The 24,526-nt window shown below is 36.9% G+C and overlaps 1 protein-coding gene across 2 annotated transcripts in view; it reads left to right on the top strand.

Moving 5' to 3' along the window:
• Positions 1–24,526, top strand: part of ERC2 (ELKS/RAB6-interacting/CAST family member 2) — a 439,036-nt gene that overhangs the window by 196,202 nt on the left and 218,308 nt on the right. For both annotated transcript variants that reach the window (XM_032211271.1, XM_032211270.1), the window contains exon 6: positions 23,855–24,022. In XM_032211271.1, the coding sequence (XP_032067162.1) occupies positions 23,855–24,022 (168 nt within the window). The remainder of the gene's footprint in view (positions 1–23,854; positions 24,023–24,526) is intronic.

The following is a 24,526-nucleotide window of genomic DNA, read 5'->3' as shown; positions in this document are numbered from 1 at the left end:
TGTGATTTGGCTTACTATATAAACTATTTCCTCTTCCTTAGCATATTTAAAATGGCTTGCCAGCATGTTTAACGATGATAACTCAGTATAATTCTTTGTACTTTGTGACATTAGGTTAATTCACATCTTGTATGAATTTAGGCAATGGCATTGTTACTTGCCTCTCATGTCTATTCTACATGCCAACAATGTTAGAAGAGGATTTTCCTCTTCTGTAAAGGTTTCAGAAAGAGGCAAATAAACTTCTTTTCAATTTTGTCCCAAAGGTGCTTTTTCAAAAGGCAACTTGACTTTGTTTTTCCTTGAAGATGTTTCATTTTTCCTCCAAGAAGCTTCTTCAGTTCTGACTGAATGGTGGATGATGGAAGGATTTGTATTTCTTGCAGTCATCTGCTCATTAGTACTCATTCAGATGAGAAGCAAAATGTCTACAAGGAAAAACAAAGTACAGTTGCCTTTTGAAAAAGCACCTTTGGGACAACCATGACCTGAATGACTGAGAATCTCCATAGATTTTACTTTTAATTTCTTCATGCATTGGATTTCCCCTACCTGCATTACCATTTAGCAAAGCTTCCAGGCCTAGATTTGGGAGAGTAATATTCTGTTAAACTTGTTACAGCTTTCATTTCCTTCCTTTGGAGACTAGATCTCTGGACAAATAGTTACTTGGTTCAGCTTACAGTGTTCACTGACCAAGACTAGGATTGACTTTGAAAGGACTATGTCAGTTCCCGCCATTCCAGTAAATTACCTTGCTATTCTACAGAGACCATAAGGCATATGGTACAACTCTAACTATACTTTATGGATGATTACCAGTGCATCTATTGAATAAGCTTTGAACAGAATGATACACCTGTTTTTTTGTTTTACATTAGATCTTGTAACTATTTTGTTGAGAGGACATTTGAATTTTTTTATTGTCTTTCTGATATTTCATTTGATATGATTATAATTTCAGATATGATTTCTTCAGTTCCAAAAACTTGAAATTTATTTCTCTAAATATATAGATATGTTGCATAGCTGAGCTGGGCAGAGAAAACTCTCAAGATCATATTTTATTCATAATGCTCTTCTCCCACCAGCAAATAATATTTGAAAAACCACATACATATGTTTAAGCCCTACATACATTATCATATCAATTTTCTTTTTTTAATGTAAAAATCTATGAGAAACCATCTGGACTAGATTACTATGTACAATCAGATTAAGGGCTAAGAAACAGAATTTCCTGCCAATGAACTAAAAAGAAGATAAGAATAATGGAACAGTTAACACTTGAGAGATTACAAATTTATGACAAAAATATAAATTAAGATGCCACACAGAGCCAAATTCAGAGAACCCTAAATTCTTTTACATGTGACCCTCAATCTGGGTATGAAATCCATATGCGTCAACAGCTGAAGAAGAAGTAACACTTTTCTCAGTGTTTTGTGGCACTCAGTGTTTTATTTAGAATTATCCAGTGGCTCTAATTTGCGCAAGAGAAAATGATAGCTAAGCTTTTGAAAACTTTTCTATCACCAGGCCAGTCAGTTTCTCTTTCAAAGCCAGAAATTGTGTAGATGCACTTTGTTGTTGGGCAAGACAGAATGCCTTGAATGAACAGTTTCTGTTAGAACTAAATTAGAGCTTGGATTGAAGAGAATAGCAATAGCACTTATACACCATTTCACAGTGCTTTACAGCCTTCTCTAAGAGGTTTACAGAGTCAGCCTATTGCCCCCAACAATCTGGGTCCTCATTTTACTGACCTTGGAAGGATGGAAGCTGAATCAACCTTGAGCAGGCCAGGATTTTTTATTTTATAGAAAGAATAACGTTCTCTACTCTCTTAGCTTTAAACAGTCAAATAGTTCTGTTACTAAAAGACATACATGAAAATAAGACCCACTGAGATCACAATAAGTTGGTCAAAATGATTTATTGGGCATTGACGTCAAGAATATTACTACTTGCATATTGTGGTGGTAATAGGCAAAGAATTTTTGTTCATTAGAACACGAAAAAGCCAGCTGGAGGTTTAATAGATTTCCCACTCCAAATCCATTAAAAGAAAAAAAGAAGAAAAAAACACCGTATTGATGTTACTTGGCCTAATAATTTGCAGGCTTGTAGGTACAAAGTTTTGTTTTGTTTTTTTAAACTTGCCTGCTATAGATGTCCTAAGGGCTTAGTGGCAAACAATCCAGAAATCTCAAATCTCTTCCTGTGTGTATAAAATGTAAGCCTGGAAAACTAATTTAGTATTGGAGAAAAGAACCTGTTATTGGTCTTTCCCAAATGTAAATGTGTAGGATGATCTTGGGATGGAAAATGAAATAAGAGAAGCCTAAGAAGGAGGAAGGCTTATGCTACTGGGTTACTCAATTGTCCTCTTATTCCTGGCAGAGGTAGGTTCTGGTTGTGGATGAGATTTCATTCTTTCTAGTAACCTTTGCTGTAATTGCCTTTGCATTTTATATAACTGCCTTTGAATTCTATATAGCAATTCTCCCGTCACTTTCTTTCTAAATCTCTAAGGCCACTTCTCAGCTATGTTTCCTCCCATGTAATCCATTCAAAGCAAGTCTACTTTTCCTCTTTTCAGGTTGTCCAAACTTTGAATCTCTTATAGTTGACTTATTGAGTAGTTTGTTTGTTGGTAAAGCTTGATATTTTCTCTCTATGAAGAATGATTGCAGGAACTAGGCATATCAAGTTTAGGGAAAAGAAGGACTAGGGGAGACATGTTAGCACTGTTCCAATATCTAAAGAGCTGCCAGAAAGAAGAGGGGTCAACCTATTCTCCAAAGCACCTGAAGGCAGGACAAGAAGTAATGCATGGGGCTTCCGGTTAGCACCGCAATGAGACAGACTGGAAAAGCAGGCTCCCGAGGGCCCGTGAAATACAGGGCTGACAAACCATTGCTGGTGGGGGGTCTTTCAGACCAGAGCCTTCTTGAAGAGAAGGAGAAAAAAGAGTGATGTCTCGAACGGCCAACAGGGAAGAAACTGATTCCTCAAAAGCCAGAAACTAGCTTTCTATCCTGGCGGTGGGGGAGATAGGCATTGCAAAATGTCTGCCACAAAGTTGGCGGCAACTGGGCTAACCACTCTTATTCTATCAGTTGGCTGGACGAAGTGACAAGACTGGGTGAGAAGATTTAAAACCGACTGATAGAATAAGAATGGAGTTGTTATTGGGAGAGAAGTCAAACATAAAATAGCATAAACGTAGTAATTGGGAACTGCATGGTGAAACAAAGAGAAAAGGAAAAAAGATGGTGGCTTAAAAACATTAAAGCCCAAAGAGAATGGGCTGTTTATCTAGCTTAGGAGGCAGAATTAAAAGAAGGACTGGATATTTCAATAATATAGGGGAAAAATCTTTTCTCTAGTTGAATTTGAAATCTTGAAAGACTTTACTTTAATAGAGGGTAATTGATAAATTTCAAACTCCATGGAAACCTTACAAAGGAGCTGAAGTGGGGGGGGGAGAAAAAAAACCTATGACTTAAAATTGAAAAATAATCTCCCCCCCCCCCGCTTCTCAGTTACATTTACATCTTTAACAGAAAGAACACTTATCTGTCAGAAACAAGAAAACGAAAGAGCTGATTTTGATGGTGAGAACTTTGAGCATAGGCTGTTTGACTACGACTTTTTACAATGAAATTTTCCCCCTTTTTTGTTTGAAGAGGAACATTTAAACTGGACTGGAGTTGGTGGATAAGAAAAAAGTGGGAGTTTTGAAGTGTAAAGAATTGCGATACGATTTGAAGAAGAAAAATATCAAATTAAAAATTGGGAATTATGGAGGGATGGGATCTTAAAGAAATATATGAAATGATGAAAAATATGTGTGAATCATTTGGGCTGAAAAAGGATGAAAGGCTGGAGATTATGGAAAGAAGTGGAAATAAAAGCCAAAATATAGGAAAAGCAAGAAAGAGTGAGGGAAATAATAAACAGATAAAGGATCTCATTGGATCTAACAGTGGCACAATGAAAAGGGAAGAGTGTGTCCCAATAAAAAAACAAAAGAAAGGAAAAGAGGAGAAAAGAATTGAGCAGACAGGCAGCATGATAAAAGAAAGAAAAGAGTTCATTATAGAGGGAAAATATAATAAGAAAAGAAAAAAGGAAAATAGGCCGAGGAGACAAAAGGAAATCCTGAAGAGGGTACAATGAACGGTACAGCAAAAAGTCTTAAAAAATATTGGGAGAAAGGAGAAGTTCAAAGATTGGGATTTAAGATTCTTTATAAAATAATTGGAAGTGAAAATAAAAATTGATAGATGAGAAGAAGAAGGGAAATATGCAGAAGGGAAATAATAATTAGGGGTCAGGAAAGGTAGAAGACGTTTGTAAAGAATATATTATTTGAACTTTAATTAACTGTAACACTGAATGCAATATGTCTGTATGGTATAGAAAGAATTGCAAGTAAAAAGAAATTAAAGATAGCTTAATTAAGGTGAATAAAGATAGTAGGCCAGTTGATATGTATTAATAATTGAATGTGAAATGATTATGCATGTTTACCAAAGGAGAGGAAAAAAATGAAGGGAGAACTTGGAAATATGCCTAACAATATATATTTAAAGTTACAATATGAGACTAAAATATGGGCGCTTAATGATGTATAAACATGTAACAGTATTATGAGGATAGCAGGAAACTTGAATCCGTCTTGCACTTCACCCAAAAAAGAGATTTTTACCAGGGGGACGGGGGGAGAGGAAACAAATGGAATTTATACAAAGGTATACCTTTAAAAGAAAAATTAGTAATATGGAAAATAGTTTTTTTCTTTTTTCTTTTGGAATATAATTATTAATGCCACTGATATTAAATGGGGTTTGCTAAAAGGCAGAAATATACCACGTAAAATAGATAATAGAAGGGAGATAAAGAGAGGGAAAGAGAGAGAGAGGAAACAGGAGAGAGGGAAGTAGAAGGGAGGGAACGTGTAGGAGAGAGGGAAGATGTGGAAAGAGAGGAGAGGAGAGGTGGAGAGCAAGGAGAAGTAGAGAAGAGAGAGATGGCAGAGGGAAGAAAGGAGGTAGGGAGAGGAGAAGAGCTGAAGATGAAATAGACTATAATATGGTGTGTGGAAAGCAGAAGAGCAACTAAAAATTGAAAAGGCTTGATGGCAAGAGGAATTGATATATTATTGAATATTCAAAAAATGTTTGTTAAGATGTAATAGTATACTTTGGATTATATCATATGTATGTTAAAAAAATAAAAAAAAATGACAAAAAGAGAAGTAAAGCATGGAAACTAATCAGGGAGAGAATCATCCTAGAACTAAGGAGAAATTTTCTGTATGTTAGAACAATTAATCGGTGGAATGACTTGCCTCCAGAAGTTATGGGTGCTCCAACACTGAAGATTTTAAAGAAGAGATTGGATAACCATTTGTCTGAAATGGTATAGGATTTTCTGCTTGAGCAGAAAATTTTCTGCTTGAGCCGGGATTGGACTAGAAGACTCCAAGATCCTTTCCAACTCTATTATTCTATTGTCTACACCAGGGGTGTCAAACCCGTGGCGTCATATTTTCATCATGTGATGTATCATGAATTTTTTTCCCTTCGCTAAACTGCGGGTGGGGGTGGCCAGCATATAATGCATCCAGTCCATGGGCTGCGAGTTTGACACCTCTGGTCAACATTGTCAATTGGTCTCTTACATAGCCTTTGCACCACTGGATATTTACTCTTTTCAGCTAGTAGGGAGAGAGAGAGGCTATGCACAGGCTATGTAAGTTATGCAAAGTGCTCTGGTAAAGCCTTATGCTTTCTCTCCCTTTTTCTACTTACTCACAAGATGTCTTTCTGCCTGCAAAGAGGTGACTCCCTATTCTGCTATTTATAAAACCCTTTCCTTTCTATTTCCCCTTGTGGTCTTACATATGTTTCTAAGTTAAATCTTCTGTTTCCAAAACTAGCATTTTTCCATCCATTCTATATTTCCTCCAGCTTCCTGATTACTTGGGAGCTGGTTGCCAGAAGGTTTGGAGGAAGGGCAAGTCAGCTTTTAGTTCTTATTTCCTACAAATTGAAACTTATTTATTTATTTGATTTATCAATCATTTACAGAATAATAGCTATAAGAGTAAACATGAGTATGAATGAAATGGGTATGAAAAATATGGGGACAGTAGGACAGGGATGGTAGGCACAATAGTGCACTTATGCATGCCCCTTGCAGACCTCTTAGGGATGGGGTGAGGTTAATAATAGACAATTTAAAGTTAAAGTTATGGGGATTTGAAGATGTAGCAACAGAGTCAGGTAGTTCATTCCAGGCATTGACCACTCTGTTGCCAAAGTTGTATTTTCTGCAATCAAGTTTGGAGCAGTTTACATTGAGTTTGTATCTGTTGTGTGGTCCTGTATTATTGCGATTAAAGCTGAAGTAGTCATTGACCAGTAGGACATTGTAGAGGATAATTTTGTGTACTACGCTTAAGTCTGACCATAGGCGGTGTAGTTCTAGGTTGTCCAAGCTCAAAATTTCAAGCCTGGTGATGTAAGATATTCTGTTGCAAGCAGAGGAGTGTAGTACTCTTCTCGTGAAATACCTCGGTACTCGCTCAATTGTATTAATGTCCGATAAACAGTGCAGATTCCAGACAGATGAGCTGTATTTGAGAATTGGTCTAGCAAAGGTTTTGTGTGCCCTAGTTTGCAATACAATATTACTGAAGGAGAAGCTTCATAAGATTAGATTAACAACTTTTAATGCCTTTTTGGTGATGCTGTTACAGTGAGCTTTAGTGCTTAAATCATTTGATATGAGTACTCCAAGAGAGTCATCTACACGGTCATATCCACCTAGTTTGTACTTGGTGTTCTGATTTTTTTTTTTACCAATGTGTAGGACAGAGCATTTGTTAGTTGAGATTGGGAGTTACAACTTTTTTGACCATTCAGACACAAAGTCAAGGTCGCTTTGAAGGGCAGTAGCATTATTGATGGTGTTGAATAGTTTTATGTTATCAGCGAAGAGAACACTGTTGCTTATAAGTTTATCACAAAGGTCATTTATGTAAAGTATAAAGAGTATGGGTCCTAGAACACTGCCTTGGGGGACACCACTGTTAACTGGTGCAGGGTTTGATAGGGTGCTCCCTATTTTGACTATCTGTTCGACAGGAACTTAGTGTTTAGTTGAACAACTTTAATTTTTCCTATCTTGCACCAACTTTATTGGGCATTGGGCTGCATTCAGATTCTTTCTTGATTAAAATCAATGGGAAGAGTTAAACATTTCAGATAAGATACATAAAAATACAGGTTTTTTTTTTTAAATAAAGGGGGTAGAAAAGTAAGACCCAAGTAAGTAAACAAGTGATTTAAAAGCATCTAGAAGGTTATACATTCTCAGTATGTAATTACTTGATTATGATTATTAATTATTAATTATAATTATCGTATTTTTTGGAGTATAAGACGTACCTTTTTACTCCAAAGAAGAGGGTGAAAATCTGGGTGAGTCTTATACTCTGAATGTATCCACCTGGGTCGTCTGAAAAAGGGGCAGGTGAAGCGGACACTGCAGAGATTGTGGAATGGCTGGAAAGGAGAGAGGTTTTGCTTCGGGATCCCACTTGGCTCGGCTCCCAGGAGGGCTTAGGCGGTGGTGGTAGCGGCTCCTCACATTTCTGGGGAATGAAGTCATTGTGGCCATTGTCTCCACTGAGATGCCCATCTAATCTCTGAGGCACCTTTTGCTTGCAGGAGGAGGAGGGCGAGGGCAGAGTATACCAAAGCCTCTGAATAACTGGGAAAGAAAGCCATGCTTGGAACCAATCAAAAACTGCTTCCCAAAAAGCACAGCTTTCTTTCCCAGTTACTCAGAGGCTTTGGTTTAAGGATGCACTGCTTTGAGCTGCCCTCCTCCTGCAAACGAAAGGTGCCTCAAAGATGCTAGATTTCTCAAAACACTAAATTGGGAAGTTAAAAACCTGAAATGGGGTACAAACAAGCTTGATTCAAAAACTTCTGGTACTACAATCTCTGCAGCTCCTGCTTTACCCGCCCCTTCTTGGGTGGTTCCAGGTGGCAGAGATTGCGGTAATATCATTTCTGGGTGGCAGCGCAGCGATCTCAGGAGCCAAAGCTTTTGAATCAAGCTTGATTGTATCCCATTTTAGGTTTTTAACTTCCCAATCTAGCGTTCTGAGAAAAGCTTTCGTAAAAAGGAGATTGTTTCCTTCCCTTCCTCACCCCCCATCACTCCTGATTCTCAGGAGCCAAAGCCTTTGAATCAAGCTTGATTTTCCCCATTTCAGGTTTTTAACTTCCCAATCTAGCATTCTCCACCCCCACCCCCAATCTCTTCGGATCTGTTTATTGCTATTGCTGCTATTGCACCCAGCTACCGTACCTCTTTGCTGCATGACAGATCCGAGCAGATTGGGGTGTTTGTATGGAGGAAGGGAAGAGAAACAATCTCCTCATCATGAAGTCTTTTCTCAAGATGCTAGATCTTCACTTTATGGGAAAAGCTATTAGCATCATTGAGATCTTGGCTAGTGGAAGAAGTGTAGGATGGAAAGGAAACTTCAGAATGCAGGAATGCCAGTCTCCCTGCAGCCTGGCACCTGCTTTTGCCTTGAGACTAAGGAAGCAGGGTTGCCAAGAGCGCTGTGAACAAGCCTGGTTGTTCAAGGAGGCAGCCTTGCCAGATTGTTTTCTTTGGGCTTCCCTTTTGCCACTGAGGTGCCACCATGAGGAACTGTTAATCTAAATGGAAGGGATCCCCACACCTTCTCGCCCAATGGGTGCTCCTGGTCGAGTGCTGCGGCGGCCGTTCAGCAGCCCCCACATGTCTTTCCTTCCTCACTGAAAAGAAGAAGCGAGCCAACTGCTGCTCCTTGGGCCGTGCGGCTCCATGTCGCTGCTCAGAGGGAAGAGGGGGAAATAAAGCGCAGAGAGATATGTTTAGTCCTGCCCTGCCATGGGAAGGTAGAGAAAAGTGAATTTGAGATCGATAAAAGCCTTACCCTTTAGGAAGATCGAGCCCCCATGTGTCACATTTTTGCCCTCTCCCCAAAAAACCAGAGTGCAGAGTTTTCCTGGGGGCCGGGGAGGGCAAAACCTTTTTTTAAAAAAATTACCTCTTCAAAATCTTGGCGCGTCTTATACTCCAGTGCGTCTTATACTCCGAAAAATATGGTATAAGGATAATTATTTTTCTTTAAGAAGCTAAAAATCTAAAGTTCAAAGCAAGGATAAATAAGAACAACTATGGTCAACACTGGATGAATCACCAAGCAAAACTATGAATGCAGTAGATTGAGTGGAAAATTAAAATATGTTCTGATCTAAATCTACCATGAAATTAAAATATAAACAGTATGTGTTGGAAAGCCACATTTGGGATGAGGCACAAATCCATGCATTGAATTGTAGTCCAGGAATAGTTTCAGTTTAAATTAAATTCCGTGTCAGATTTACTTTTAAGGATAAAGTAATTTTAGATATCAAAACAGAATCCCACAAGTTGGTTAACCATTCTTTCAAAAAATGAATCAGACAACCTTTCCAACCAAATCCATGTAATATCATTGCAGCCATTAACATATACAAAGCTAATTCAGTGCACTTAGAAGGAATATGGGTTTTGGTAACATTGAATAAGAATATCAGTTTTAACAAACTTTTATTTATTACCCAATTTTAAGGCCCTCCAACTTCTTGACTACACTGGGTGACTTAGAAGTATGAAGAAAATACCTATAAAAACAGATCATAACTGACCAGAAGAATAGCTATAAAATCAAACTTATCTAAAGGGGATTCCACACAATTACCCTGTCCCAAGATATAGGAGAACAACCAGGTTTTCATGATTTCTATACATGGTAAGGATAGGAATTGTATGAAACTCTGAGCATGGTGGGGAAAGTTGTTCCAGAGGACAGACGATATAACAGAGAAGGTTCATGGTCCTGTAAAGTGACAGTGATAGTTGGTGATATCTGGAGCACACCCATTCTGATTGATCATACCAGATGGGCAGAAAGAACTGGAGATAGAAGGCTCCTCAGCTAACTAGATTCTAGGCCATGAATGGCTTTAAAGTGATAACCAGTATCTTGAATTTCATCTGGAATCCATTTGTGAACCTATGCAGCTTACAAAGCATGGAGTCATGTAAGCATAATGCAGCATCCCCATCACTGCTGCTGCATTCTGCTCCAAGCTTCTGGATGGTTATCAAGGAAACCAAGTGTATAGCAGACTGTTCTGTCCCCCCCCTTCACGGCTCTTAACAAACGGCCAGACAAATAAACTTAAAAGAAACTTTCTTTATCAGTTCTCAGTTCAAACTGGCTTCGAGCCCAAAAATAACATAAATACAAGTCTCCGACAAGAATGCAAAACAAAACTCTTACAAGCAATGCACTTCTCCAGTGTAGCCTTGAATCAGGGTTACATGAAACAGAAAGCACTTATCCAAGTGTAACAAGCAATGTTGTACGAACCAAGAAACCCACGAAGGAACGTATGTTGACTCCTGCAACTAGGGCGTGGCAGTATCGGACCTTTTATCTCCAAACCTGCCTCCCACAAGCCCCAGCTGCATAATGAATCTTGTATCCCGCAAAGACTCACAGCAGACATCTGCTGAGTCACAACAGCAGACTCTACTGCATACATGAGTGACTGTTGGAATGATCACTGGTCTAGAAAAGGGAACAACTGGCTTACTAGATATCCCAAAGATGTTTTTTTAAGAGGCAAGGGGACTTTCTGTTTTTTTGTTTGAAGACATTTTGCTTCTCATCCAAGAAGCTTTTTCAGCTCTGACTAGATGGTCAGAAGTGGAAAGATCTGAGTCCTTTCAACAGTTCCAAGAAGGCTCCACACCCATTTGCACTACTCAAGTCACCCTGACGATACAGATAAATCTCATTGAGGTGGTCTCAATGACTCTCTAAAAGAATGCAAATGACTAGCTGTCTGGAAAGAATATAAATCCTTCCATTCCCTACTATCCAGTCAGAGCTGAAGGAGCTTCTTAGATGAGAAGCAAAACATCTTCAAAGAAAAACCAGAAAGTCCAGTTGCCTCTTTAAAAAGTACCTTTGGGACAATTATGACCTGGATGACTGAGAATCACCATAGACATTTGGCTCACTAGATGTATCTTTGCAAAGCCTTCCTGGTCGCAACTGTCATCTGCTGTTTGAGAAGAAGTTTCAAATCGAAAAGAATCTTGAATGGAATCTAGAATGGAGAAGTGCAAGCCCCTGAAAAATTAGCAGTGGAAGATCCTAGAACCAGGGGGCCCAAGCAAGTACAGCCACTCAGACTCATGAGGATTGTGATGAATCTGTTTGTCTCCACGCAAGCCAACACAGTGTCCAAGTCTTAGATAGGCATTCAATAGCGTTGCTTGGTCAATTAAAGTTTTTTCCCCCAAGTAAAGTTCTACAACTGTGATCTCTCCATGTGTCAACCCTAATTAAGAGAAGCTGGAGAAAGAGGGGGGAACTACCGGTATTTTATCTCTGATCCAAAAGGATACCATGGTCAACCCTATAAAAAGCTGCTGAGAGAAGTTTAAAAGTTCTTTCATTTTAATATGAATTAATTTCATATTTGAATTTGAAATTGGCATTACTAATTATAATTCCCACCATTTTAGAAAATATGTTATTCATTTGAGCAATTAAAACTTGTGGTATTGTCAGTGATAAATATCTTATACAAACTTTCTTTAAATGTAATATTCAAAGTAAATGTAATACTCTTCTAAACAATGACATTCTCCTTGCTGCATCATTCAAAATGTGAATCTATTTAATTAGCCAAATAGTTAATTTTCAGATGAAGCAAATAGCTTCATCTTCAAAGCTAGTATACTTTCTTGAGATACTTTCTTGAGAATGAGAAGGATTAACCTTCTACCCAAACCTTCCTTAACCTTCTACCCATTTTGGTAGACAGTTCAGCATTTATATTGCACAGGTTTTGTATTTATATTGTACTTTCAGTTTGAAAAAGAAAATTGCATGTTTTTTCAGGTAAGTAAGTTAGGAAAAGAGGAGTAATTCTGATTTGGCATTATATCATTAGGGAAAGTCCTTCTGACAATTCAGTTACCATCTTTTTAATTAGTAAAGAGTCCCAAGGTATTACAGAATACTTTCTATCAGTTACATTACTGAGTTATAACCTAATTAAATAACCTTATCCAAGGTGATGTTCTTAACAAATAATTTAATAAGGACATCCAATTACATTATCACATTTCTGTAGAATGTGGAATTCACAAGTTGCATATTTCTCTGATTAGACTTGAGAATTCGCAGTTACACAATGTAGTTCATGTTCGTGCTAAATGTAGCAATATAATAAAATAATAAACTAGTGCGTAATTGTCTTTCTGCTTTAAATTGAGGCCATTTTTTCACATACTGAGCTACTGAGATAATTAATTTTAAAGTTTCCTAAAATGAATGGCTCTAATCAGGTCTCTGAAGTAAAGCTAAAGGATGATTCTTTTCCCACTTCATCAGCAAAACCATGTGGAAGGATTTATGTCATTTCTATGTTGCTATGCTATGTGGTTCATGTCCAGTTCTGAGGCTGAAAGAGGCTTAAAGAAGACAGACAGCAAATCCAGCTAGTCACTGCAGTACCATGGATAGCAGTGAGTAAGAGGTGATCCATAGGGTTGATACTAAATTAAACCCACTTTCTTATGTTTTGTCATCAGACTCCTTCGTAGACTCTCCCCTTACCAACCAGAGAGAGAGAGAGAGAGGGAGGGAGGGAGGGAGGGAGGGAGGGAGGGAGGGAGGGAGGGAGAGAGAGCGCTCTGAAGACAAAGGCCTTTGGGTGGGGAACTTGCATCCTTTCTTTTCAGCTCTCATGCCTAGTTTGTTACCTTCTAGGATACATTACCATAATGAAATGGGAATAAAGCTCATTGCTGCAGCTAGTTACAGGAACCATGGTTTTAAGTCCAGATTCATGAGCCTTGGTTTTCAGAGAGCTTTGGCATCTTAGCTTCAGATATCTCTGTTTCTGGGATGATGCTAAGGCCTGTTCCTTTCTCCACTGGTAGATTAAATTTTGTGGTCCTTCTTGCAGGTGACATTTGGGTTTTTGAATAATGACTCTTATATCCTGTAACTAGAACTACATAGATTATTGCCAGATTTGGATAATTTTTAAAGATTATTAATTAGAGAAGAGTAAAATGATAATTTGGGTGGGAGGGCATTAAAACGTGAAGAGATTTCATTGACTTCCATTCTATTAATCAATTTTTAATATACCTTTTTGGATCTATTACCACCATCAACCGATGACTAGATAATGTAATATAAAATTTTGAAAATAAAAGTTGATTAACAGTTAAATGGAATGTTGTAATGCTTACATATTAGTGGTTTTACCCAATGCAGGGAGAAGAAATTTGGGATTTGAAATGTCTTTCAGTGATGGAATATTTTAAAAATAAATTTATGAGGATAATCCTTGGCATTCCAGTATTTCATTTTTATAGTCCATGACTTTTTTTAAAAAAGCAATGGTTTGTCCATACTGTATTAACTAACAATATAATCAGCGTCCATATAATTTTTAGAGGACACAAAAGTGAATGCTATTACAGTCCAAATTTCCCTCTAATAGTAATGGTTGGGTAGAGGATTTCTCCTGTTATTTCTATTCTTTTTCTTTTCATACACATTATTTAATTTTAAGTAACTGTGGGAAAGCAAATTACTCTGAATTCCTGTTGGCTCTATATCAGTGGCAAAGAGGCGGTATGAATTTTCTTTTGTCAGGTCTTCATGTTGGAAGTAATGTATTGAAAAAAACACCCATTCATCAAAGCAAAGGATGATGGAAAATCCAACTAGAATGTTCCTAAAACACAAATTGCAATCATTCATTTATATCTGGGTCCTTTGTATCATCACACAGAGCTACACACACTCACACATGTGCAAGAATTCCTCTAGATGTAGAAGTTCCCCATTATCTTCTTTAGAAGATAACATTGGAAATGATCAGATGTTCACTATGATGATAATGATGCAACACTGTAACATTAGATGACAATTATATTATCATAATGAGTGGCAACTTTAAAGCGTTCACGTCTGAGGACTTTTCTCCCTTCCATCTATTGTTTTTTTCCCCTTGGTGGAATACTTTTTGACCATGTGAGCTATTTATACAATTTATACGATTTGGTGAATAAAATAAAAAGGGGGAATTTGTGAAAATTGTGAAAAGTTTCGTGCTAACATTTAACACAATTTCCTCTAATAGGCAGATGAAAGCAGCAGCAATTTGGTTGGAAGGAATATCTAGAAACTCTTACTATATAACATTTTCTCCTAAAAATTCTTTGTCTTTATTTATTATGTATTTTTGTCTTAGAACTTGTAAGTGTCATAATGGCAAAAATAGCTAATCTGTCATAAAGAAAATTATACTTCTTTTCCAGTTGATAAATATATGGTAACATACTACTTTTTATTGAAGCGTAGCATGGTGCAATACTTTGTGGTGGGTTTTGACTTGGGAATGTTTCAGCTTTCACTTTTTTCTATGTTCACATGAAATTTTAACAAAACTATGATCATATGAAGTCATCAATTTTAATTTACAAAAGTAGGTCATTTTTACATCACCTAATTTCTTTTGAAATTTATCCTTCCCTTTCAGTTTTATCTCTGATAGACTCGTATGTCCGTATCCACTTCTCCAGAGCTGCTCATATGTTGCTTTTATCAGTTGTGAAACCAATGATTCCAGCTGGCACATCTCAGCTTGGTGATTCGGTTTTTGGCTGCAAACATTTTTGATCTTTTGATAACCCTTGCTCACATCTGTCGTATATTATTCTGAGAAGCTTTTGCACAGGATGGTTTGTTATCTTTTTATAGGTGGTTGGCACTGGAATCTGGCTCTCCTTTATTTCTTGATTTGGAAGCAGCAGTTTATGTATCATTAATAAATGTTTCTTCCTGTGGTTAAATTCATTTTGGGATAGCTGTAGAATGTTATGGAAATGGAAAGATAGATTTCAAAGGAAGCACCAATGGAGATCTGTAATAATAATATTTGTAGTGTTCATTATATAATGTGGTATTTCTTTTCCACAAACCAAGAGAGCACAACTGAGAGCTTTTGTGGCTCCTTACAGTATTTTTTATTGAAATGGTTGCTTGTCAAGCCTTAGCAAAGCATATTATTTTCACATAAATTCTGATTGATGTACTTGTTCTGGAAGGCAGCATGTCATGAAGTTGATAGTTTTGTCTTGATAGTTCACTAATGAAGATACATTTTACTGTCACTCAAACACTCAATGGTTCAGGCATGCAATTGTTCTACAAATTAAAAGACAAAATAATTTCCATTCAATTCTTCCAAAATACAAAAAAAAAAAAAAAGATTTGAAATAATTTTTTTCTCATAATTGCTATCCACCCAATAAACAAAAAATTCTCTGGGTTGGTTATGTTGCAATATATATGACTTAAAATGATAAAAAATAATGCTAATATATTATGTGATTGTTTACTACCTTTTAAGGTGTGTTTGTGTATGATGGTTGGTGGAATTGTGATTGTGCTTACATATCTAAACTTACTGGCCAGAGATTTGGGCTTATTTTTCAGTAATAGGCAATCACTTGGAATCATAATGTACTATTATCTTATGAAGCATAACATAATTCATAGTGAACTATTGTTGAGCTAGGCAAGATCAGAAAATATTAGGAATATTGGTATGTATTTTAATGTGGTTAGGGTATTGTAACAGAATCTTGAAATCTGTCAAAGTTTTTTTTTCTACTTCAACTTATACTTAATAGAGTCAAGGCAGGGTTGTTTTGAGGGTCTTTCACACATTTTCTACTTTTCCAGGAATCAAATAATGTAATGGCTTGGCATTTCCCTTCCCCTTTTCTATGTCAAGCAAACATTCCATCAGAAATATGGCTTATCCACTTTTCATGTCTGAAATTGGAATCACAGCTCATGCCTGGTTTTTTTCCAAGACATGCCCAAGGTATCTGCCATACGTTAAAGCTAAATTGCTCTGTGCTTTCTCAAATTAACTCTCTAGTCTGAGTTTGCTTGGTCTCAGAAATATGTCCCTTCCAACTTCTCTCAGAACAGCTATCAGTGTAAACACAGATGGCCCTAGTGTCAAATCAGGGTGCAAAGAGGTACTGAAAGGGGCTACAGTTTCTCTATCTCCATTCAAATAATCACTTTCATAGAACATATAGTCACAGAGCTGGATAGAATCTTGGAAATCTTCTAGATCAACCCACTGGTCAAGGCAGGAGATTTTATACCATCTCGGCCATAGTTTTCCAGTCTATTTTTTTTAAAACCTCCAGTGATGAAGCATCCACAAACTCTGTAAGACCACTGATTAATTGTTATATTGTCAGATTTCTCCTTACTTCCAGGTTGCATCTCTCTTTAATAAGCTTCCATCGATTACTCCTTGTTCTACCCTCTGATGCTTTGGAAAATAAGTCAATCCCCTCTTTTCTGTGGCAGCCTCTCAAGTACTGGAAAACAGTTAATATCCCCCCCCCCAATTCCTTATTTTTGACATGCCTAGCTCCTTCAACCATTCATCATATGATTCAGTCTCCAGATCCCTTATTATTTTTGTTGCTCTTTACACATGTGTTGGGTCTTAGCATCTTTTTGTATCACAGAGACCAGAATACTGTATGCAATATTCCAAATGTGACCTCAACTAGTGCAGTATAAAGCAGTATTATCACTTCTTGTGATCTTGATATTATCCCCCTCACTGCAGGTGTAAAGATGCAAATTATGTCTTATGCTCTTACTGTAGTGGTTTATATTTCTATCTTCATTCCACATAAATTAATGGACTCTTGGTGTATGGTGTTTGGTGATTGTGAAGCTGAGTCATTGTTGTCTAACTGCCATTTTTGACTGTTTCCTTTCTTAAACCTCATCCAGTGTGCAAGGAAAAGAACAGGACTTTTTGTTTGGTTGGTAACTTTACAAAGCATCCTTTCCCATCCTTTGCTTATGCTTACAGATGATGAGGGAGTAAAGAAGAGACAAGAAGGTGGTATGAATAAACAAGTCAGAAACCCTCCCTGGGGAAGCCCAAGTTTAGTTTTATCAATGAGATTATGCCTATTTTTGTTCTATAGATATAATTTAATAGGAAGAAAACACCGGGAGACATCATATTTCTGAATAGCCATGTTTACTATTCTTTCTCAGTTTCTTTTAGCAGAAAAGGAAGTTTAAAGATTTCTTGAGTCATATCTCCTTAGATGTATCCAAGAAGAGAGAAGGAAGGGTTTGTTGGGTTGGTTGGAATAGTTGGTTCCTGCAGTTCTGGTATAGTGCCCAATGAATAGCAATAACACTTAGACTTATATAGGGCTTTAGAGCCCTCTCTAAACAGTCTACACATTCAGCATATTGACCCCAACAATCTGAGTCCTCATTTTACCGACCTCAGAAGGATGGAAGGCTGAGTCAATCTTGAGTCAGTGAGATTTGAACTGCCAAACTGATGGCAATCAGCAGTCAGCAGAAGTATCCTGCAGTACTGCACTCTAACCCCAGCTCATTAGCTGAAAAGCCATGGGCTGTAGTACTTGATATGAGTATTGCAGTACCATGAATTGGGATAGCAGAAAATGTGGAAAACCAAATCAAAACTCTATAACAAAGCTGGGGCCTCTTGGGTCATGTACACATGGTTAAACAAGATGAACACATTTGATCAACCAGCTAGTATGTCAGCTACTTTTAGGCATGAGGCTTTGTAGCCTATTTTGGCTTTTCCCAGTTCTCAGGGATTTATGGGGATTACTGTAGCTTCTTACACTTTCACTGTTGAAGGTTGGAGATTAGGAGTTGGAAAGACAAGGGAAAAGCTGTTTTCAGTATAACCACTTTGGAAATTCTCCTGCATATGGGAGTATAGTAATATAATAAAAGCCTATGAAAGCAAACAGTATGTGGCTTCTCCTTTAGATAAGTGAACATTACAACATAAGCCTCAACTCAGTCAAAAGACAATATAGATTATTGTTAACTGACACAGAATCTATTTTTATTGCTTAGAGAATCATCTTGGTAAGGGGCAACCATACTAAAATGAAAAATAGCGTAGTTTCCAAGATATAAAGATTTGTGAAAGTATACATAAATAGTAATAATTGCATAAAGATGCAACGTGAAACTGCATCTACATAGCTAACTGTAGAGTGTCTGTTCTTTTTCATAATCAACATATTTTACAGTCTGGAGTGCGAGCACTTGCTCCAACATGCTCTGAAAACTAAATCTACTCAGCTATGTGTTTGGATGCTGCAAATGATAGACTAAAAGTTGTATTGAGTAGGGTTCATGGAAAATCCAAGACTTCAGTTCCAACTGTTTGATGACCTCACTTCCGGCAGTACCTTCATGCAGGGTTGGAATCAATCCTTCATGTTAAAGTCCTAGAGTATATTATAATATCGGTGTGACAGCTGGATGCTTAACTAACCTGTAACACTGGGATCCCAGTAGTTTTTTTTCTCTCCAAATGTTATGATTTCTGGCAGCCAAGCAATTAGCGGAAGTATGGAATTGAGGTTAGCGACTTGAGAATGGATCTCAAAGAGTCATTTCCAGACAATCCCTCATCTCAACCCAATATATTTTCCAGGACTGTTGTGGGAATAAAATAAGGAGGGATTCCCATAAATGCCATTTTCATCTTTAAAAAAAGAAAGAAATTTAAGCATATCAATCTGTAAAAATTAAAATGGAAAATGGTTACTAAGACCATATCTTCCAACTTCTACATTATTTACTATACACACAATGACAATTAAGATTAATTTGTGGCATTTGTTAATTCCAGTTTTTGGGATTTTAAAGAAGAGATTCATATGCAGGTCTGTCTTGGTGCCATGTGAAACCTAAGAGCAATTTGACTCATCAGCCCCAAAACTGTTTCCTGAATGCCCTTTCCTTCTGTCTCTTTGTGGAGTGCAGCTGAATGTTCTGACAGCCTCTTTCATGATGATAGAAGAGCAAAATATGAGTTCCAGGCAGTAGAATTTGCCTGAGGGGAGATTGCCTTGAATCCACCATCAACTTCTGCATATGTTTTATCTTTAGCTGAAAAGTAGGGCTATTCAGATATTTTGTATCTGGGGCAAATTTCACTAAGGACCATAAATCTTATGCTGCCAGAGTGAGATTAAGGTTAGTGCCCAAGAGTAAGGTCAGATTTCTCCAAATCACCTGGTAAAATAGACTTAATATTATAGTTGTAGGCAAATATTGGATGGTCATCAAACAGAAAAGTAACTGAAGGGACAGAATCACCTCTCTGCATGCAAATAGACTTATGCATTATGGCATGTACAGATCCTATTTTTGGTCAATGAAAGTACAGTAATAGCAATAGCAGTAGACTTATATACCGCTTCATAGGCCTTTCAGGCCTCTCTAAGCGGTTTACAGAGAGTCAGCATATTGCCCCCAACAATCTGGGTCCTCATTTTACCCACCTCGGAAGGATGGAAGGCTGAGTCAACCCTGAGCCGGTGAGATTTGAACCGCTGACCTGCTGATCTAGCAGTAGCCTGCAGTGCTGCATTTAACCACTGCGCCACCTTGGCTCTTAGTAGTTTGGTTCTTGGTATAATATTACTAGTTTGATGGGGTGGAGATGGGGCAATCACTTGAGTAGCTGCAATGTGGTAATGATACCATATATTAAGAGAGGGGCAGTTTTGGGATCAATCATTCAACTAGCATTAGAACATAGGATGAAAATAGGCAGTATATAATTTGGATTCTTAAGTAAGATATGAAAAATCGCAGAGCAAGTTTGCTGATGTAAAATAATAAAAGCATATGTTTGGGTTTCATGGGAAAAGAAAAAAGACATTCCCTACAACAATATTAAACTTAACATGAGGTTAAACATCAGATAATAATTGAGGAAATATAATTAGTTTTACACACACACACACACACACACACACACACACACACACACACAAACAGACAATCTCTGGGGTGATCCCATTCCAGAGTGGAGGCACTGTAATACTGTACAGTAAGCACAATTTCTGGGTTCTGATAGTGTTTGACTGATGGGATCAATGCTTTGTGATATAGAACTGACAGACAGAAACTATTGTAGAGGTGTGGTCCCTCAGGGAGGCAGAATCTATGTCAAATGGGGCTTTGAAGATAATAACCACCACCTTGGGTTGTAAGCAGTGCAGTCTGCAAAGCCATGGAGTCACATAAGCCTATCAAGATGCTCCCAAAATCATTTGCATTGCTGTGTCCTGGACCAACGGTAGCTTCTGCAAGGTCTCCAAGGGCTGCCTTGTGTTCAACACATTCCAGATCTGGTCATAAAAGCTTATCAAAGCTTCATGAAAGTGAGGTAATCCTTTACAATTTTGCACAGACATAGCAAGCATTAAAAAAAATCCAGTTCTTCTGTGGAATTTTTCTCTCGCTTAAAGATGTGAATCAATTTTCTTTTTAAAAAAAGAAAATATTGGTTTTTTTGTAGTGTGAAATGGATTAGTAGTATTTACATCTACAGCAGTGGTGGGATTCAATTTTTTTTTACTACTGGTTCTGTAGCTTTGTGGGCGTGGCAGGGGAAGGTTACTGTAAAATCCTCATTTCTTCCCCACCCCACTAACCTGCTTCCCAGCTCCGTTGTCCTGTTCAGGGCAACAAAAGAAGATCAGCTGGGAGGCTGGGAGACAGCATGGGCAGGACCAGCCTATTTGCCGGTTCTCTGAGCTACTCAAAATTTCCACTACCAGTTCTCCAGAACCTGTCAGAACTAGCTGAATACTACCTCTGATCTACAGCCCACACCATCCCATCCCTGTGTGCTAAAAGTAAATGAACTGGCATTTAGTAAGTTTAACTCCAAATAAGGGGTTTAAGGAATTTTTTAAAAAAGGACAATGAATGGAAGTATTTTATATTTGTGTTTTATTTGCACTTTTTATAATTGATTGATCATTTTAAAATTTGGTTCTGAATACTGTACATTTACTACAATCATTTCATTGTAAAATAACACTGATTTACAAATGACCTACTTCCTTTTTGCTGTTGTTAAAAATACAAATGACATCTATAATTTTGTAGCAAGTATTTTAAAAAGTGAGCTAAGTTCAGGGAAGTAAAACTGGTGTTGGAATGTTTTATTAATGTTTAAGAATTAATATATGTTATTGATTCCATATTAGCCCATTTGTAGCTGAAAATGAATTCAGCATTAGATTTTTTCCTTCTTTTTATGCTTAGCATCTTATTAAAGCTTCCCCCACCCCTTTTTTACAAAATGAAAATGTCATTTTCAGCTGTTCTTTAGTTTTTACCTTTCCTTCATCAGTGAAGAATTTAAAAAATGATGTAATGCTTGTTTAGCATATAACTGATTTCCCTCCTGGAGATGGCTGGATACAGTTCAGGCAAAAAAGGGTTTGGATGCTGGGAAAACCATTCTCTCTCCTGCTCTTTCTCTCCCCCATTCTCCCTCTCCCCCTCCCCCCCCCATTGCACAGAGTTGTATGAGAAATTATAGGCTGAGAGAATAACTAGCATTCCACGTCTCATTTGTACATGGAAATATATGTCTGCACACGCTAGACCACACACAAGAGTCTGCATATAGGCTAACTGTTCCCTAGTGATACTGCCTTACTTGTTGCTTCATATCTTTGTGGCAGAACTACTCTTAGTTTTATATTGCTTTAGGAAAGCAACTGTGCAACAGGTCTTCGGTTCCTTTACATCTGGGAAATTAAGTAAGTAAAGGTTGGGCCAATTGTAGAGATACATAAACTAGGAAATGGACTTCAAGTCCAGTTCATGTTGCGTTTAGGGAAAAACCCAATTAAAAATAGTCTTTTCACCCTACTATCTTCTTGAAAAAAAAGTAATGCAAAGAAAAGTAATAAATAAAAATATCATCTAAGAGTTGAGTGCAACAATGGTAATGTAATAGTGAGTTTTATCAAAGAGTAGTAGCTTTAAACATTGGTGCAGTTATGAAGATTAGATCTCACATTTAAAAAATCCCTCCATAACAGCAATGTCAAACTTCATTAGAGAACCATTTATTTTTAAACCAATACTACAATTTAAAAATCTATATTTGTTTACACAAATAAAATCTATTGAGTTCCTTGTTGAGCTGATTATTCTTGATGAGAGATTTACAATAGGTTGTAAATAACCTGAAATTACTTGAGAACAGCATATGGGAAGACACATTGCCTTAAGACTACATTTTCCTTACTTTTGAATTAACAAGTTGTGTGATGCCAAACATTGTGGTTACTTGATTTATTATATTATGGCTTACTGTAATATATAAACCAAGACATAAGCCAGTATGACTTATTCAAATCATGATTAAAGCAAACCATAATTCATGTGGTTGGTGAACCCAGCCCATCGTTGTTAGGCTTAAAGGAAGATTTGGGGGGGGGGGGAGGCAGAGAACTTAATGAACGAAAAAAAAAACCCACTCTGAAGTATTTTTGTTTTAGAGCTTAAGTCAATTAAACATCAAAAATGTTTCAAACTGTATTTAATCATTTTTTTAATTTTCTTTTTTTCTTTTTCCAATGATGGCATACTTCAAAAAGGATATAAGTGACTAATTTAGAATAGTTGATTTTCAATTTTTAGGGAAAAATATCAATTAAAGGCTTGCAATAGCTTTGAAAATAATTGGCTAGTCATTTTCAGTGGCAGTGTGTTCATGTTTTCACTTTATTGAGGAATACATTTTATCTTTCCTCTTGCAGTCTCACCTGTTTGCTTCTTGATCATCACTTATGTCAATCTCATTTCATCATAATAACGATGGTATTTTTATGTCTTCTAAAGTCAATATTTTGGGACTTCTTTCCCTGTTATAACAAAAATGAAGAAATGATTCTTACTCACATGTGATGATGTCCTTGTCAGGAACCTTTAATAATAAAATGTCTAAATTCCATTCAACACAGTATATAACTTTTCCCTTGAGTACAGAGATGAACTGAGCCATTGCAGGAACAGGAAGGAACATGCATCTTGAGATCGAATAGATCATCCTAATTGGTCCCAAATTGATTTGCAAAAATAGATTTGGAAATATGTTTTTTTTCCCCCAGAACAAGTTTAGCATTACAAAACTCAATGCAAAAAATTAGAATAAATCAGTTTTATTCACAGACTTTTCTCTCTATACAACATGCTGTTCCCAAAATGAAGAAGATATAATTAATATAAATAGTATTACTGGTCTGCTTTTTTGTGCCATAGAAGCATTGACTTGTTTATTAAAGCATTTAACAAAGCATGTGAAATTCATCTTGCGCAGTTATTATTTAGTAAAATATGACATGGTTGTAATTCAAATGATCCTTTAACATGGTACGTTATTTCAAGATGGTTACAATAAATATGGATAAATGATCACACTGAGTTCAAAACTGGACATTTAAAAAATGTTGATAAAAGTTTTGATCCTATTGTCTCTAGATTTATACCAGATAATACAGGATTACAGAATACTTTGTTTCTCCATATCAACCATGGGTTAAAATTTCATTTTTGGAATGCTTAAAAAATGGTACTTCCCCAATTTTTTGCAAAATTATCTGATTGGTTGTTTTTCCAGTTTGAAAATCTACAACCAATAGTTATTGCTTTTGTTTTCTGTATGTTGTAAAATTACTACATATGTAAAATGGCTTTACTGTTGTGATATTTTGCAATTATTCTATATATTTATATATTCATATTTTATTATAGGTTGATGCCTTGAGATTACGTTTAGAAGAAAAAGAAAGTTTTCTTAATAAAAAAACCAAACAACTGCAAGACCTCACAGAGGAAAAAGGAACTCTGGCTGGAGAAATTCGAGATATGAAGGACATGTTAGAAGTTAAAGAAAGAAAAATTAATGTTCTACAGAAAAAGGTATGTGTTATGACAAGGACCGTTACAATTGAACATCAGTAGAAATACACAGAGAGAGCCAATGACTGCCTTTTCCTCTCTTTTTTGTTAAAAAACTTTACTGACTCTTTCCTTTGCCTTTTTTTAAGACTGAGGGAGATCTTTAATACTTAGGGGTCATACACTCAAAAAGCAGGAAATTATATAGGAAATAAGATCTCTATATTCAGAAGCATTTTCCAATGGATTAGGTATTGCACCATCAATAGCTTATTTTTTAAACAGCTTCCTTTGTTTCATATGTCTCACTTTCAAACATCTTATCCACATGTTAACATAGGGATAGAATCAAGATCACATGAAGTGTTAGTACAATAGTGAGGTTAGAACACCAGACAGCAAATGCTCGCCACGTCGCATCATAAATATGGTTCGTTGAATTTCTATGAGATGCCTGAATAGTAGCAATGACATTGAGGGAGATGTTATCAGCTGTTAAGGCTTGCCGCTCAATCGCCATGCGGT

This window comes from Thamnophis elegans, chromosome 2 (assembly GCF_009769535.1).
Source record: "Thamnophis elegans isolate rThaEle1 chromosome 2, rThaEle1.pri, whole genome shotgun sequence".
In the NCBI taxonomy this organism is placed as follows: Eukaryota; Metazoa; Chordata; class Lepidosauria; order Squamata; family Colubridae; genus Thamnophis; species Thamnophis elegans.
The sequence above is the reverse complement of the archived record's forward strand: the minus strand, read 5'-3'. Positions and strand labels throughout refer to the sequence as shown.